We start from the raw sequence: 18,205 nt of genomic DNA on the forward strand, positions 1-18,205 counted from the left end.
CAGTTTGCGAAGATTGCCGCCGGCGGTACCTGCAATCTCCTCTGGAGAGAATGCTGGGAGCTCTACCGACTGATTGACATGGAAAGTGGAGACAACCGTCGGCAAGAAAGAAGGCACCGTCTTGAGGGATACACCGGAATCAGAGAAGTGCAATAAAGGTTCCCGACAGGACCACGCTTGAATCTCGGAAACTCGCCGAGCGGAGGAAATAGAAACAAGGAAAACTGCCTGGAGGGTGAGATCCTTTACCATAGCCCGACGGAGAGGTTTGAACGGGGAAGCACAGGGGCCTGGAGAACAAAATTAAGACTCCACGACGGGTAAGTATTGCGAGCGGGTGGACGCAGGTGTTTGACTCCCTTCAGGAACCGAACCACCTCCGGGTGGCCCGCTAGAGGATGACCCTCGATCCGTCCCAGGAGAGAGCCGAGAGCGGAAACTTGCACATGCAAGGAACTGAAGGAAAGACCCTTGGAGAGACCCTTCTGCAGAAAGGAAAGAACCAACGAGATCGGCGCGGGGCGCGCTGAGACACCAGACTCCTCACAAATAGTCTCAAGACCTTCCAAACGCGCACATAAGCTAGAGAATTCGACCGCTTCCGGGCTCGCAGCAGGGTGGAGATAACCTCCTCCCTATAGCTCTTACGCCTCAGGCGTCGTCGTTCAAAAACCAGGCCCCTAGACAAAGGCGATCGGCCCGGTCAAAAAATACGGGCCCCTGCTGAAGTAGACGAAGAAGATGACCCAGTCGAAGAGGTCCGTCCGTTGGTGGAGTTCTATTCACCTGAGAACGTTTCTCACCAGAGGCCACGGAGGGAACAAGTACAGAAGGATCTCTGCCATGCATCCATGCCCTCCGAGCCGCGCTCCCTCCAGCGGTTGAAGAAACGAGTGGCCTTGGCATTGCGTAAGGTTGCCATGAGGTCCAGGTGGGGGGGACCCCACCTGTCGACAGTCAGATCCATGGCTACGTCCGGGAGTTCCCACTCCCCGGATTGAGTGCTTGACGACTGAGAAAGTCGGCCTGAATATTCTCCTTGCCCGCGATGTGGGAGGCTGCCAGGCACTCCAAATGTCGTTCCGCCCAGACAAGGAGCCGACTGGCTTCTAGGGCCACCAAGCAGCTGCGGGTGCCCCCCCTGACGCTTTGTTGCGTATCAGGTGCAGAAACTCCTGCAGAGCCAAAAGTACCGCCCGGGCCTCCAGGCGATTGATGTGCCAACACGTCTGAATTGGCGACCAGAGCCCCTGAGTGGACTGAGACAGGCAGACTGCACCCCAGCCCGAGAGGCTGACGTCCGTGGTTACTATCGTCCACTGTGGAGAGCGAAGTGGAATTCCCCTGAAAAGATGAAAGAGCGAAAACCACCACTGTAAGGTGGCGACAGAAGAGTCCAAAAGAGGGAGGACTATGAAACTGTTCCGACCCCGGTTCTCAACGGGATAGCAAAGCTGTCTGTAATGGTTGCATATTAGCAAAGACCCAGGGATCTAGGTCGATGGGGAAGCCATGGACCCTAGGACCTGTAGGTAATCCCAGGCCGCTGGAAGAGAGAGCGAGAGCAGATTCTGAACCTGGTCGATCAACTTGAGGGCCCGCGCACGGGGCAGAAAAAAATTTTTCCTACGAGAGAATCGAAGCGGGCTCCCACAAACTCTAGCACCTGGGAGGGCTGAAGCCTGCTCTTGGAGAAATTTACTATCCAACCACGAGACGCAAGGAGAGCTAATACCCGATCCACCGCCTGTCTGCAAAGAGCCTCCGACTTGGCCCGAACAAGCCAGTCACTGATAGGGGTGGACTAGGACTCCTTCCCAATGAAGGGCCGCCGCCGCCACCACCACCACCATGACCTTGGTGAAGGTACGTGGTGCGGTCACGAGGCCGAAAGATAGGGCACGAAACTGGAAATCCCGGTTGAGGACATGAAGCGAAGATGCTTCTGGTAGGAGCGGTGAATCAGAATATGGAAGTACGCCTCTGTCAAATCAAGTGAGGCGAGGAACTGTCCAGGGCGAACCACCGCAATGACCGCTCGCAAAGTTTCCATGTGAAAATGTGGGCCCTGGAGGGCCCAGTTGACCCTCTTAGGGTCAAAATGGGCCGATGGAGACCATGAAGTAAATAGAATACTGGCCTGCGCCGAGCTCCGCTTTCGGGACTGGGACCACTGTGCCCAGGTCCAGTAGCCTGACGAGGGTTTGCTCTACCGCTTCCCGCTTGAGATGACACAATCTCACACAAACAAGCCCTCCAGAAATCGCCCTCACCCAAGCTAAATCTAAAGCGGAAGAACTAGCAATATTTTTCAACAACAAAATCAGCAAACTTCTAACTCAGCTTCCCACTAACACCGTTTCTACATCAACCTCACTTCAGACCGCCTTCAACAATACCCGCTTAGTTGAACTGGAACTCACTTCCTCCATCGAGATCCAAGGTATTCTACGGAAAATGAAACCATCCTCTCACCCATCGGATCACATCCCTTCGAAACTGCTTCTATCAATTCCTGACGCCATCTCCAAATCCCTGTCAGACATCATAAACTGCTCAATAACACAAGGATCTTACCCAGATGACCTCAAATTGGCCTCGCTCAAACCACTACTCAAGAAACCAAACCTAGATCCTAATGACCCAAACAACTACCGACCGATCGCCAACCTCCCCTTCATAGCCAAGATCATGGAGAAATTGGTGAACACCCGACTCTCAAACTACATTGAAGAAAACAACCTCCTATTCCCATCCCAATACGGATTCCGCAAAACACTAAGCATGGAGTCCCTCCTCATCTCCTTAACAGATCACCTCATCCTGGGCCTTGATAAAGGACAAGCCTTCTTACTGATCCTACTGGACCTTTCGTCAGCCTTTGACACCGTTAACCATTCACTACTCATTAACCAGCTAGCCTCCTTAGGTATCTCAGGCACAGCACTCTCTTGGTTCATATCCTTTCTCAGCAATAGAGGATACAAGGTCAAGCTACAGAACAAAGAATCCTCACAACACCCTTCATCAGTAGGAGTCCCACAGGGCTCTTCCCTGTCTCCTACTTTATTTAACATTTACCTCATACTGTTATGCCAACTTCTCACCGACCTCAACCTCAAACATTTCCTATACGCTGACGATATCCAGGTCCTGATCCCCATTAAGGATTCCCTTGCAAAAACGCTGGCTTACTGGAACACATGCCTTCAAAAAATTCAACTCCTCCTCACCAGCCTGAACTTGGTACTAAATTCCGGCAAAACTGAACTCCTGCTCATCACCTCTGAGAACAGCACCATCACCTCGACACAGCAAGACACACCAACAATTACACAAGTGAGAGACCTAGGAGTCCTAATTGACAATCGCCTGAATTTCAAAGCCACTATCAACAAAACTACCAAAGACTGTTTCTACCAACTACAAGTGCTGAAAAGAATTAGACCTCTTTTCCATGCCCAAGATTTCAGAACCATCCTGCAAGCAATCATTTTTTCAAAATTAGACTATTGTAACACCATCCTACTTGGCCTTCCCGCTTCATACACCAAACCGCTTCAGATGGTACAAAATACAGCTGCACGAATACTGACAAATTCCAGGAGAAGGGATCATATAACCCCCATCCTAAAGAGCCTCCACTGGTTACCTATACACTTTAGAATAATATACAAGGCCATTCTTACTACATACAAAAATATCCACCTACTGGCGCCCATTGACCTACAGATCCCTCTCCAACTACATATTTCGTCAAGACCGACAAGAGATGCATACAAAGGATCGCTACAGGTAACCCCGCCCAAATCTACCAGACACAGCACATTAAGAGATCGGGCATTCTCCACAGCCATTCCACCGTTATGGAACTCCATCCCCCCATACCTCAGACTGGAAACATGCATCTCAACCTTCAAAAAAAGACTAAAGACATGGATATTCATACAAGCATTCCCGGACTCCAACTGATCTATCTCATCCACGCCACTCCTTATCTCCACCTACACCATGGTTAACCATCTCCACTATCGTTTACATGTTTGAATTAATAACCTGTCCTTTCTCTTCTTTCTCCGCCAAGTTCTACTCTCCCTGTTATATGTAACTGCCTTTTCCGCACCATTGTTTTAGTTTATGTTTACGATGCACCCCTGTTTTATGTGAACCAGCATGATGTGACTGCGATCTCGAATGCCGGTATATAAAAACCCAAAATAAATAAAAATAAATAAATAAATGACCGCCTGGGGAAAAGACGAAGAGATCCAGTAGGTCACGAACAAGGTCAACGGCATAAACGCTCGGACAATGTTGAGGACCCACTGGTCCGACGTGATCTTGACCCATTCCTCGAAAGACAGGGAGAAGTGACCGCCCAGAAAAGGAACCGAGGGATGGGCCAACTGAACTTCATTGTGTAGCAGTGTTGGAGGAGGGACGCTTGGACAGTCCTTCACAAAAGGGACGACGCCCGCGAAAGGGCAGACACCAAGACTGAGGCCGAGAAGCATAACCCCTAGAGGAGCCACCTCGTCCGCGGGGCGGAAACCTCCTCTGTCCCCGGAGGCGAGGACGAGAGGGGGAAAGGAAAAAGAGTGCTTCGGCCGGTCCTCCGGGAGCTTATGAACCTTGTTTTTCCCCCAAGGAGTCAATAAGCTTCTCAAGGTCCGCTCCAAAAAGCAACTTACCTATGAAAGGCAACGTGCCCAGCCGGGCCTTGGAGGATGGGTCGGCCAACCAATTGCGCAGCCAGAGGAGCTGACAAGCGGATACCGCCAAGGCCATCGCCTTCGCCTGGACACGCAGGAGGTCGTAGAGTGCAGCAGCCCCATATGCTATAACGGCTTCCAGACGTACAGCCTGCTCCGCCTCTGCAGACAGGAGGTCCTGGGTGCCGAGTAATTGTTGAACCCACCTGAGACCTGCCTGTAGCATGAGACTGTTGCAGATAGTCACCTGGACCCCCAGCGACAGGACTTCAAAAATACGTTTCATATGGGCCTCAAGCTTGCGGTCCTGTCCGTCCTTCAGAGCCGTCGATCCCACCACCGGATAGTGGTGTGCTTGACGACCGCAGACACCTAGGAGTCCACAGTGGGAATCTTCAACATATCTAAACATTCCTCCGGGAGGGGGTAGAGCTAAACCATAGCCCGCCCCACCCGGAGTCCTGCTTCGGGGGCTTCCCATTCCCGCAAGAGCAGCAACAGACCGGTTAGCCTGACTTCAGTGCCAGGAAAAATAGTGGAAAGTGTTCTAAACATCAAAATCACAGAACATATAGAAAGACATGGTTTAATGGAACAAAGTCAGCATGGCTTTACCCAGGGCAAGTCTTGCCTCACAAATCTGCTTCACTTTTTTGAAGGAGTTAATAAACATGTGGATAAAGGTGAACCGGTAGATATAGTATACTTGGATTTTCAGAAGGCGTTTGACAAAGTTCCTCATGAGAGGCTTCTAGGAAAAGTAAAAAGTCATGGGATAGGTGGCGATGTCCTTTCGTGGATTGCAAACTGGCTAAAAGACAGGAAACAGAGAGTAGGATTAAATGGGCAATTTTCTCAGTGGAAGGGAGTGGACAGTGGAGTGCCTCAGGGCTCTGTATTGGGACCCTTACTGTTCAATATATTTATAAATGATCTGGAAAGAAATACGACGAGTGAGATAATCAAATTTGCAGATGACACGAAATTGTTCAGAGTAGTTAAATCACAAGCAGATTGTGATAAATTGCAGGAAGACCTTGTGAGACTGGAAAATTGGGCATCCAAATGGCAGATGAAATTTAATGTGGATAAGTGCAAGGTGATGCATATAGGGAAAAATAACCCATGCTCTAATTACACGATGTTGGGTTCCATATTAGGTGCTACAACCCAAGAAAGAGATCTAGGTGTCATAGTGGATAACACATTGAAATCGTCGGTTCAGTGTGCTGCGGCAGTCAAAAAAGCAAACAGAATGTTGGGAATTATTAGAAAAGGAATGATGAATAAAACGGAAAATGTCATAATGCCTCTGTATCGCTCCATGGTGAGACCGCACCTTGAATACTGTGTACAATTCTGGTCGCCGCATCTCAAAAAAGATATAATTGCGATGGAGAAGGTACAGAGAAGGGCTACCAAAATGATAAGGGGAATGGAACAACTCCCCTATGAGGAAAGACTAAAGAGGTTAGGACTTTTCAGCTTGGAGAAGAGACGACTGAGGGGGGATATGATAGAGGTGTTTAAAATCATGAGAGGTCTAGAACAGGTAGATGTGAATCGGTTATTTACTCTTTCGGATAGTAGAAAGACTAGGGGACACTCCATGAAGTTAGCATGGGGCACATTTAAAACTAATCGGAGAAAGTTCTTTTTTACTCAACGCACAATTAAACTCTGGAATTTGTTGCCAGAGAATGTGGTTCGTGCAGTTAGTATAGCTGTGTTTAAAAAAGGATTGGATAAGTTCTTGGAGGAGAAGTCCATTACCTGCTATTAAGTTCACTTAGAGAATAGCCACTGCCATTAGCAATGTTTACATGGAATAGACTTAGTTTTTGGGTACTTGCCAGGTTCTTATGGCCTGGATTGGCCACTGTTGGAAACAGGATGCTGGGCTCGGTGGACCCTTGGTCTGACCCAGTATGGCATTTTCTTATGTTCTTATGTTCTTAACTTGTGCATAGGATGAAACGGGAAAATGCTTGCTGGAGCCCTGAGTCCCGCCAGGACCGGGTCCATATTCTTAGGCAGGGAGGCCATAAGGGTATCCGCAGGGGGCCCCTCCAGCCCCAATTCCTGGAGGACAAAGGGGATGAGGGGCTCCAACTCCTCCCGCTGCAGCATGCAGAGAACCCTGGGATCGTCCCATTCCAGGGGTGGGAGGGTGCTCGCTAGATCTGAAGTGGGATCGGGATCCGGACTGACTGAGGCCACCGGGGGGTCAGGGATGGGGGCCACCCCTGGGACCACCCGCACCGCCCCCGAAGGCACAGAGGCCGGGCCAGCAGGTAATGGCGCGGGGCATGGAATTTTTTTTCGGGGGGGGGGGGGGGCCAGGGGGGCCCCTCCTCCTCTTCCTGCAAACTAACCAAGGAAGATTTGTGCTGGAGGAGGACAAAGCCGAAGAAAAACGAGCCCCTGGATTTCCCGGGGGGAGGGGAGGCCAGGGACCACGTCCTGGGAGGCCTCGGGGCTCAAATCAGGGGGGTACAGCAAAACAATCCGGCTCCCCAGCCCCAGGCAGCTCCAAAACGGGAGCTGCAGAAAAATCCAAATTGGCCGCCATTCCCGGGCTTTGCCGACCCGGGAACGGCCTGGCCATGCGCTGGGGATTCAATCCCCGGGCTGGATTTGCCTGCCCTGCTGGGGAGGGACCTTCCTCACCCGACAAGCAGGTTGAGCAGAGCTCACAGGCAAGGCAGGCTGCTGGCCGCGGCATCCGCACTGAAGAGGAGCCACGGCTGAAGAAAAATAAGTAAAAATAGCCTTGATTGACAGCCCGCCGGCAGAAGTGAAGCAGGGGAGAGAAACCTGCTGACTCCTGCCTGTCTTGGCTGCCGGTTCAAATTCCAGGCAAGTAAAAAATTTGCCAATAAATTGTATTGCTGTTCCTTTTTAAAGTGTGATCCTTTTTTTTTTTCAAACACAGACTGAGCACAGCAATGGAGCTCTAAGTTCCCTAGGCAGCTTGGGGGGGGGGGGGGGAGAGACGAAAACTGGACCACCAGCTTCAGTCCCCACACCTGGAAGCACTCACGGACTCAGGCTATGCGCCGCACAAGGGGCGAAGCCCCCCTGAGTCCGGCAAGAGCCAGGAGACAGGACCGTCTCCTGCACAAAAGAAAAGCTAAACTCCCTTTCTAGTATTTATTTATTTTCTTTTTTTTTTACAGGAAGAAAACCAAACTAGATCCCTAAAGAAGAAGTACTTGCTTGATCCAAGAAGAAAGGAAGAAAAAGAAGGCTTACTAGCCTAGATCAGGAGACCGAAGGGTGAGCTGTTGCACCTGTTGGAGATAGACAAATACTGAAGGGTTACAGGATAGGCTATGTCCTCATATAGGATATCCTTTCAGTTTTAGTCTGTCTCCACCTGCTGGAAAGAAGGCTCAACCCACTGTCTGGACTGATCCGGGTACGTACAGGGAAGCAATTTTCCTTTCCCCGTACATACCCAGATCAGTCCAGACTCCTGGGATGTACCAAAGCTCCCTACACTGGGTGGGACCTGGGGAATCCCGCTCGCAAAACACTCGCCAAAGGATCAAGGACCTGTATCCCTCACATCTAGATGATAGTGCCTTGCAAAAGTATGCAGTGACTTGGAAGACACTGCTCTGCATATTTCCTGCAGAGAAACTAGCTGAGCCTCCACCCATGAAGCAGCCTGACAGTGCGTCGAATGAGCACACAACTCCTCAGGAATTGGGTGACCCCTTGAAATGTAGGCCGACCCAATAGCCTCCTTAAGCCACCACGCAATGGTAGTCTTAGATGCCTGAAGACCTCTTTTCGGACCACATCATAGGACAAAAGGATGATCCATCCTTCGAAAATCATTAGTAACCTTCAGTTATCTTAACACCTTGCGTACATCCAACAACTTAAGCTCCCTCGCATGTGGAGCAGAAGCATTCACCACTGGAAAAGCTGGGAGCTCTACTGTCTGATTCATGTGAAATGCTGAAATTACCTTTGGTAAAAAAGAAGGTACTATACGCAAGGACACCCCTGAGTCCGAAATCCTAAAAAGCAGATCACGGCACAACAAGGCCTGCAACTCAGTAACTCTCCTTTTTTTTTTTTTATTTATATAAACTTTATGAAGCTAGCAACCCTGTAAAAAGAAACACAGGGCAACCCCAGCTTCAAAGGGGAATCAATCCCCAAGCCTGCAGCCGCCAAGCGGCCTCATGAAGGGGATCAATCTGGACCACCAGATTTATACCCCTCAGGCACATGGACCAATCCAACAAAAGTTTTACTAACCCCCCCCCCCCCACACACACACACTTGCCCACCTCTACCAGACAGGTAAGGACCCATCAGGATCCAAATACCCCCTGAGAGGAAGGCTCAAAAGAAATAAACCCTTAACTCCACTGCAGAGCTGCAGGTTTGCACCATCCACCATCTGCTGGAGACAGAGAAATACTGAGCAGCTGCAGGTGGCTCATGAGGTTAAGTGACAGCAAAACTTTCTCTGTTTCCATCTACTGACAGGGAGGCAAAACCCAGGAGTCTGGACTGATCTGGGTACGTGCAGAGAAAGCGAAGTTGCTTACTTTACAGGTGTTCTCAGTGGACAACAAAACAAACAGTCACACAATCCCCCCTTCCTTCTTCGGAAGTTTACATAGCTTGGAAAAAGACTGAGGAAATTCACATATGGTGACAACTAGTGCAAGAAGGCTCATGCATGCTCAGAAAGCAAAGTTGAACTTTCTGAGCTTTGAGAGAAAAATTATCTGACTCTGCGCCACCAGATGCTGTCCATGAAGAATACCTGTTATAGGTAAGCAACTTCACTTTCCTTTCCTTTTAATAGAATATGAGAAAATAAATCACCATCTACCAATTTCACAAATCCAACAGGAGAGGTTATAGGATCAGGGAATCTTCACACTCTTCTCAGGACCAGCTTCCTACATTATTGAATGCCTTACCCACAAAACATCAGCAACAATTTTACTGCTCTTCATCCCATGACCAGCGAGAGAAATATGTAAGTGACAAGATGTGCTCTGAGAAATGCACACATATACATTCAGCATCAGAAAGGAACTGGAATGAGATGAAAAGACTGAAGTCTGCCACAAAAAGTTATCTGCAGTGCAGAACTACTCTGGGACACACTGCTTGACAGGAACTGCATTGCATCTCAGATAATCTATTTATAGCTTCACTTAGGACTTTTTCATAGTTTATTTGCTCCATGTTATAACTCTTAGGAAACATGAAGATAAACAAGAACTAAATATAGCCCTTTTCTTCCTTTCATGGGGCATGAATTAGTGAAAGTGTTTTCTCATTTAGTAGCTGAAACAAGACAGGGAGTTGGTGTTCTGGCTGACTGAGATAAGAAGTGAGTGAATGGAAGGTAATGATGCTGTTTGAAAGTGTCAAATTTGTGCTATGTGTGCAAGATTTGCTAAGTGCTTCCTGTGTAAGCATAGGGCAAGCAGAGGAAAGAACCTACATATCCACCCATCTGTGGTCCCCGCTGATCTCAATGGCCTTCATGTGCTCGCCGGCAGAAAGATACATCTCTGCTGCAGTGCGGGGTTCATTGATATTCTTGGCCCAATCCGCCTGTTTGGTGATTAGCATCTTTGTGTCTTTGGGGTCTCCAGATTTGAGGAAATCCTGAGGAAGTGGAACAGATACCAGCATGATGGACAAGTGCTTCCTGCAGCAGCAATTAGGTCATGGTGCTATTTCAGGGATATTCAGAAATAACTGAACAAACAAGTTGTAGGTGAGACCTTTCTATTGGATTAAATCAAACACCTGAGATTAGCTTTAGAGGGCTACTGAGCATGCTGTATTGTGCATTTTCCTACATTTTAAAGCAAACTAACCAATGAAAACGAGCAGACATAAATGAATTTGAAAAATATCAGAAAACTGTATGTGGCTTACACATAGGGCTTCTTATTTTAGAAGTTTATAAATAGTACATTTAGAGGCTGATATTCAAAAGAAAAAGTTGAGCACTTAAATTTAGGCTCCTAAGTTAGATGCCTATTTTCAGCCAAACTTAGGAGCCTAATTTTTCAACTGAAATTCACATAAATTTAGGGGCTTAAAATTATTTGCCTAGATTAGCCTCCTAAATTAGGTGCCCAGTTCCAAAAATCAGTAAATTTTCAAGAGGGCCAATTTAGGTGTCTAACTCCAAAAGTTAGGAGCCTAAATCCTTTGAAAATTAGCCCCTAGATGTTTATTTTCCAACTAATAATTAGTAATCCTCCCTACCAGCTTGTCTGCATCTTTCTGCCCACCCGATCCCTATCAGATTTAAACTCTCCACCCTTGCTCATTCTGTCTTCTCACCACCACCACCACCACCCAACTCCAATGCTTGCTGTTGGGAACAGCTGTGCAGTGGAGCCAGCAGGAGGAAGAGGAAAATGAAGGCCCATCAGCAGCTAAAAGCTTGTGCAGCTGAGGAGTTGTCAGTGTGGAAAAGGCACAAAAACAGAATGGAGGCTCCAAAGCAGACAAGGGGAGGGGTTAGAGAGTACCAGGGCAGTAATGCTTCCCTGATGTTTATCCAAAAAAAGGGTAGTTTTAGAACAGGCTGCATAAATTTGTTGGCTGTTATGTGCCCAAATTACAACAATTTTCAAATTGAACTTCAAAATTTGTTTTTAAAATTATCCCAGCAAAACTGCATGCACACAATTACACCTATTAAGTACATGCAGTTTTGCTGACAGAATTTATGTGAACATTTTTTAAAATACAAACTGTGTGCATAAGTCCCAACCCTGCCCAGACTCTACCCCCTGCAAAGCCTTTCTTCTATGTATGTAAGAGTACATGCATACAGTGTGTTTGCATGTAATTTTACAGATGTAGAGGTCATGGAATTTTCTAAAGGGCTATTTCTATGGGTAAAGCATTACTTTACTTGCAGAAGTCCCTTTGAAAATTACCCTGTAAACACAGATTTTTTTTTTTTTTTTTTGCATCAAAGATATTTTATCTGTGTTTATGGATTAAACCTAAAAATAGAAATCCTCATAGGGAAGGTAATTTTCAAAAGGACTTCAGTGGCTAAAACAATGCTTTACCCACAGAAATGGCTTTGATAAATTACCTGCCTGATGAGTGCATAAAATTACACACCTACCCACTGTATGAATACAATTTTATACACTAAAGAGTGAATTTTCCAAGGGGTTATATAAATAAAATTAGCATATACTCATGAAAGTAGCTTGTACTCATACACGTGCTATTTTATAAACATCAAAAATACGCATGTATTTTCAGTTTCATGTGCATATTTAGATGCACAAAAAAGGGGAGATCTAGGGGACTTCCGGGCAGGGCTAAGAGTTATGCATGTAATTTGCTATTTTATAAGATACTTATGCGAGTACATTTGGCAACTTAAGTTGCAAAATTTTACACTTGCTAATTATCTTGCACAATTGATATCAGACTCATCTGTTGTCTGATATTGGTTAGGTGAGAGGTCTGAGTGGTTAGGTGAGAGCTCAGAGTGAAGAACTAGGAAGGTTTCAATAATCTGGAAGAAGACTGGGTGAACTGGTGAAAGTATCACAACTGGTAATTTCAATTACATGTGCGTGAAGTTAGTAAGTAGCACATTTAAAATAAATTGGAGAAAATTATTTTTTATTCAATGTACAATTAAGCTCTGGAATTCATTGTTAGAGGATGCAGCAAAGGCAGTTATCGTAGCTGGGTTTAAAAAAGGTTTGGATAAGTTTGTGGAGGAGCAGTCCATAAACTGTTATTAACCAGTTAAGACTTGGGAAAAGCCACTACTTACCCCTAGATGTTAACAGCATGGAATCTATCTACTGTTTGGAATCTTTCCAGGCTCTTGTGACCTGGATTGGCTACTGTTGGAAATAGGATACTGGGCTTGATGGACCCTCAATCTGATCCAGTATGGCAATCCTTATATAAAATATGCCAACTTCCACGTATAAATCAGGGTTTTATATGAGAACTTTTTTTTGCAGGCATAAAATATATGCAAGTATATTTAAAAATCGGTAGAAAAAGTATGCGTTTCTGTGCATTGCAGATATTCAAGCGTAACCAGACATATATATATTTTAAAATTTTGCGTACATCTGATACGCGCAAGTTATAAAATATTGTAGTAGATCTCTGCATGGCTATATGTGTGTGTATATGGGGCTGCACAGAATTTTTTTAAAGTTATTCTCACAATGAAGAGGTGTTCCAGGTAGTAGAGTCTGGGAGGGGTTTTGAATATATGTGCATACTTTTCAATTTTGAATAGTATACACGTGAATTTTCTCTTAAAACCTCCTTGCACAAATTAGCAAATATAACTTATGTGAGCAGCTTTGCCAGAATAATTTTCAAAGTAAAGTTACATTCGCAAGTCTGCTTTGAAACTGGTGTAATTTCTGCAGGCTGCTACAGAATTACCACCTTGTACTTGTCCACCAACAGATGTAATTGATGCAATGTTAATAGATGCTTCACAAAACAAGCTAATAGATGACCAGGAGCATGATGTTATAAAGGGGCAATATAAGACAATGGGACCATGCTGGTGATTTTCTTTGTTGCCACTTAAATGAAGAAAACATGTTTTGTTTTGCTTTTTTTTGTAAAATGTCACAGCTTTGGAAAATAAGATCTTGGCAGTTCTTCTTCAGTGCTCCAAGAAGACTGAATCAAGGTTATATCCAGACTGTGTGCATAAACAGTTCTATATCTGAAATCAGGAAGTCTTTATGGTCAATCACAGAGCTCCTTCAGTGCTGCTCAACCAGTATTTCAGTTTGTACACTTAGAGGGTCTGATTTTCAAAAGGATTTTACACACATAAATGCACTCTGCCCTTTTAAATGGGCTTTTGAAAATTGCTACAATAGATACCATTTAATTGTCCATAAGATTTGCCCGTGTACAGTGCACTTACATGGGTAAATGGCTTTTGAAAATTACTGCAATAATATGTTACATGTACATGCGTAACTCGTTTGAAAATTCACCTGAAAGATGCTGAGACAATTTTCAAGGTTATTTTAAAGCATACAGTGAAATTACTACTTATATAATAATTTCCTTTCCTCTAGGGCATGCAGGCCAGTCCCTACAACTGGATTATGAACACCAACCAGCAGGTGGGGACAGAGATTAACAGACTCATTGATGTTAGCTTCATATACTCCCATACTACCATCAGCCTCCCAATATTACTGAAAAAGCTGATTGTGGACATCTGAACAATATTCAAACTTCAATTTTTTTTAAACTTCCAACAGAACAAGCAAGCACTTGTTCTAGGAAAATACAGAAAGAAAGAAAGAAGTATAAACTTACCGGGTCCAAGGCAACTGTAGGACATACATCAAGCCTTCAAATCCCTAACCTGAAAGTTTAATGAAGACCAGGCAGCTACGGCAAGAGTATGGACTGGCCTGACTGTACTAGAGAAAAGGAAATTATCAGGTAAGTAGTAATTTTATCTTCCTTTTCAACCAGCAGGCCAGTCCATATAAATAGGATGTACCAAAGCTACTTCGTCCTAAGGCAGGAAGCTGTCCAGGCTGCCCCCTACACAGCAGTCACAAGAGGCTGCTTCTTCCTTCTTTACGCCCCCATGACAAACAAAAAGATAATCCGATCACCAAATTCATTTGTAATCTTGAGATAATGCAAAAGATGGCTCCATACATCTAAGGAGCGCAGATGTTCAAAGTTTTGCTTGTCTATCCGCCTGTCCATTGAAAGCAATGAATCAACTGATTTAAGTGAAATCCCGAAACTACCTTCTGCAGAAAGGATGGCACCATTTGAATTTGCACCCTATCCTGAGTAATCATCAGCAAAGGTTCCCTAAAAGAAAATGCCTGTAATTCCGATATCCAACAGATGAAACAGACCACGACTAGAAACACTGTCTTTAATGTAAACAATCCACTTAAGAGAAAGAAAGGGAGAACCTGATAAAAATATTCAGATTTCAAAGAGGCACCAGAAGCTGCAGTGGTGGTCGAATATGTTTAATGCCCCTCAAGAAACTTGAAGTGTCTAGGTACAAAGAGATGGATCGCCTTTGAATACATCCTCTATAGCAAGCAAGGGCCACTACCTGCACTTTCAGGGGTAGATTTTCAAAGGGGTACGCGCGTAGGATACCCCCCAAACCCGCTCTGCGCACACCGAGCCTATTTTGCATAGGCTCGGCGGCGCGCGTAAGTCCTGGGGCTTGCATGGAGAGGCGTGCTGGGGGGCATGGCGGTCGTGACGCGGCGTTTCGGGGGCGTGTCGCAGGTGACGCGGCGTTTCGGGGGCGGCTCCGCGGGCATGGTTTCGGCTTGGGGGCGTTCCGGGGGCGTGGCCGCACCCTCCAGAACAGCCCCCGGGTCGAGTGATGGCGCGCCAGCAGCCCGCTGGCGCGCACAGATTTACGTCTGCCTCCAGCAGGCGTAAATCCGGCAATAAAGGTAGGGGGGGGGTTAGATAGGGCCGGGGGGGTGGGTTAGGTAGGGGAAGGGAGGGGAAGGTGAGGGGAGGGGAGGGCGAAAGAAAGTTCAGGCAGGCTCGGCGCACGCAGGCTGCCCAAAATCGGCAGCCTTGCGCGCGCCGATCCCGGATTTTAATGGATACGCGCATATCTATTGAAATCCCGCGTACTCTTGTTCACGCCTGGTGCGCGAACAAACGTACGCGCGCGCACAAAATTATAAAATCTATCCCTCAGAGTATTCAGGGCCAACTCCTTAACCAAACCTTCCTGTAGAAACTCCAGAATCAAAGTTATTGACACCTGCACTGGTAGGCAACTCTGGTTAGAGCAACAATCCTCAAACACCCTCTAGACACGGATATAAGCGATGTTAAAGGTCTCGTCAACATGCTCACCACAGCCAAGGAATAACCTTTCTTTAGCAATCAAGACCTTTCAAGGGCCAGACTGTAAGACAAAATTGATCTCGATTTTCATGAAGAACTGGCCCCTGGCAAAGCAAATCACTGTGCGCCAGCAAACAAAGAGGACGGTTGACTACCAGTCGAAGATCCACATATCAAGGCCTCTGAGGCCAATCTGTAGCCACGAGCAGAAACTCTCCTGGGTGTCTGGCTATTTTCTGAAGCACTCTGCCGACCATGAGCCAAGGAGGGAAGACATACAGCATTGTGTCCTGTGGACAAACTTGCATCAACACATCAAGTCCGGCCACTCTAGGATCCCATCTGGAGTTGTAAAACCAATGACTTTCACATTTGCATTGCTTTCACCAAATCTAGTACTGGCTGACACCACCGGGAAAGGATTATCTGAAAAGCTTCACTTCTCAGCTCCCATTCTCCCAGGCCAAGATCGGGACGACTGAGATAATCCGCTTGAACGTTGTCCATGCCTACTATATGAGATGCTGTCAGGGCCTAAAGATGCTGCTCTGCTCACAGCAGGAGAATCTCCATTTACAGAAAAACTTGTTGACGCTGGGTGCCTCCCTGATGATTTATGTACACTACTGCAGTGGCATTGTCCAATATCACGCGTGCGGCTCATTCGATCAATCGGTCTGCAATCTGAAGAAGTGCTAACTGGATTGCACGAGCCTCCAGGCAATTGTCACCAGCTCTTGGCAATGAGCTCCCCATCCCTTAAGACTCGCATCCATGGACACCACTATCCAAACTGGAATCTCCAACTCTATTCCCTGGCCATATGTTCCTGTTTCAGCCACCAGCATAATTTCTGGTTCATCTGCGCAGGAAGAGACAATCTCACCGAGTAATTGCAGGACTGGGGATTCCTCTGAGAAAGAAAGGCCTTCTGGAAAGGGCATATGTACTTCTTGGCCCACAGAACCAACTCCAGGGTTGCCACCATGGATTCTAATATCTGTCGGTAAAACCACAAGGCAGGTCAATGGGCTATTCTCAACTCCCTTATTTGACTCCACAGTTTCAGAATTCATGGCTCTGGCCGAAAGACCTTGCCCTGAGCTGTATTGAATCAAGCTCCCAGACACACCAGATCCTGAGAGGGTTGCAGACTGCTCTTAGACAGATTGACTACTCATCCCAGCTCTTGCAATACCTGAACTACTCTTCGAGACACAACAAGGCTATCCTGGAATGATTTTGCACAAATCAACAAATCGTCCAGATACGAGTGGATCAAGATGCCTTCCTTGAATAGTGCTACAACTGCTACCTTTGTCCAGATTCGGGTGGATCAAGATGCCTTCCTTGAGCATCTACCTGTGAGAAAGTCCTTGATGCCATGGCTAGACTGAATGGCAATGCCTGAAACTGGTAATGACACCTGAGCACTGTAAAATGCAAAAACTGTTGTTCTTCTAGTATTGGATTGTGAAGTTCCAGAGAGGTGAGGACTTAGTTTTTGGGTGAGGACTTAGTTTTTGGGTACTTTTTGGGTGATAACTTAGTTTTTGGGTACTTGCCAGGTTTCTTATGGCCTGGATTGGCCATTGTTGGAAACAGGATGCTGGGCTTGATGGACCCTTGGGTCTGACCCAATATGGCATGTTCTTATGTTCTCTCTGCAGTGCCATGATCACTGATCACAAGGTTTCCATTCTGAAATGCGTGACCTGCAAGAATTTGTTGATTCGCTTCAGATCCAGTATTGGTCGGAAGGATCAATCCTTTTTGGGAACCACAATATAAACAGAATAAAGACTAGATCTTGATCTTTTGGAACTGGAACCACCACTTTTAATGTGAGTAGCCATTGCAGTGTGGCTTGTATGGCAGCTCTCTTTTTTTTTTTTTTTTAATTTTTAATTTTCAAATTTTCACACTATTACATGTAATCTTTCAAATTAGAACACTGCACAGTTATTCCAACATATATTACATTTCTGTATATTGTGTCTGACCATAAATTATAAACATTTCAGAATAATTGTGCCTAAGTATAAAAAATATGGGGGGCAAAGGAAAAAAAAGAGCGAATTAAGAAAATAGATTACAAGTATCCGACAAATGGGGGTACTTTACTTCATTCATGTCGATTCCTCTCTGGGGGTACTATGTGATTGGCCAGCCAAAAAATCCCTGAGCTGATCAGGTTCAAAAAACACATAATTATTATCCAAGTATCTTAACACAACATTTGCTTGGATATTTTAGCACATATCGGGCCCCCAAACCTAGAACCCTCTCCCTCATAGATAGAAATTCCTTTCTGCGAATTTGTGTAGATTTTACTACATCAGGATATATCCAAATTTGTGCACCGTAAAATTTGGCCAGCCTGTTTCTAAGAAGCAATTTTAAGACATGATTGCAGTCTGTAATGAAGGCAAAAGAGACTAACATGGATTTCCTTTCTCGAATTTCAGAATCAATAGATAATTCCAACAGTTCAGAAATGTCCAGAGTATTCCTCCTCTCTTCTTCTCCTTGATCTTTTCTTTGAGGCAAATAGTAAATCTTTGTACATACAGGTAAATGAGTATCGGGTATTTTCAATACCTGTG

At 45.9% G+C, this 18,205-nt stretch overlaps 1 protein-coding gene across 3 annotated transcripts in view; it reads right to left on the reverse strand.

Moving 5' to 3' along the window:
* Positions 1-18,205, reverse strand: part of IFT122 (intraflagellar transport 122) — a 335,375-nt gene that overhangs the window by 146,733 nt on the left and 170,437 nt on the right. For all 3 annotated transcript variants that reach the window (XM_029601417.1, XM_029601416.1, XM_029601414.1), the window contains one exon: positions 10,198-10,364. In XM_029601417.1, the coding sequence (XP_029457277.1) occupies positions 10,198-10,364 (167 nt within the window). The remainder of the gene's footprint in view (positions 1-10,197; positions 10,365-18,205) is intronic.

Source organism: Rhinatrema bivittatum, chromosome 4 (genome assembly GCF_901001135.1).
Source record: "Rhinatrema bivittatum chromosome 4, aRhiBiv1.1, whole genome shotgun sequence".
Classification (NCBI taxonomy): Eukaryota; Metazoa; Chordata; class Amphibia; order Gymnophiona; family Rhinatrematidae; genus Rhinatrema; species Rhinatrema bivittatum.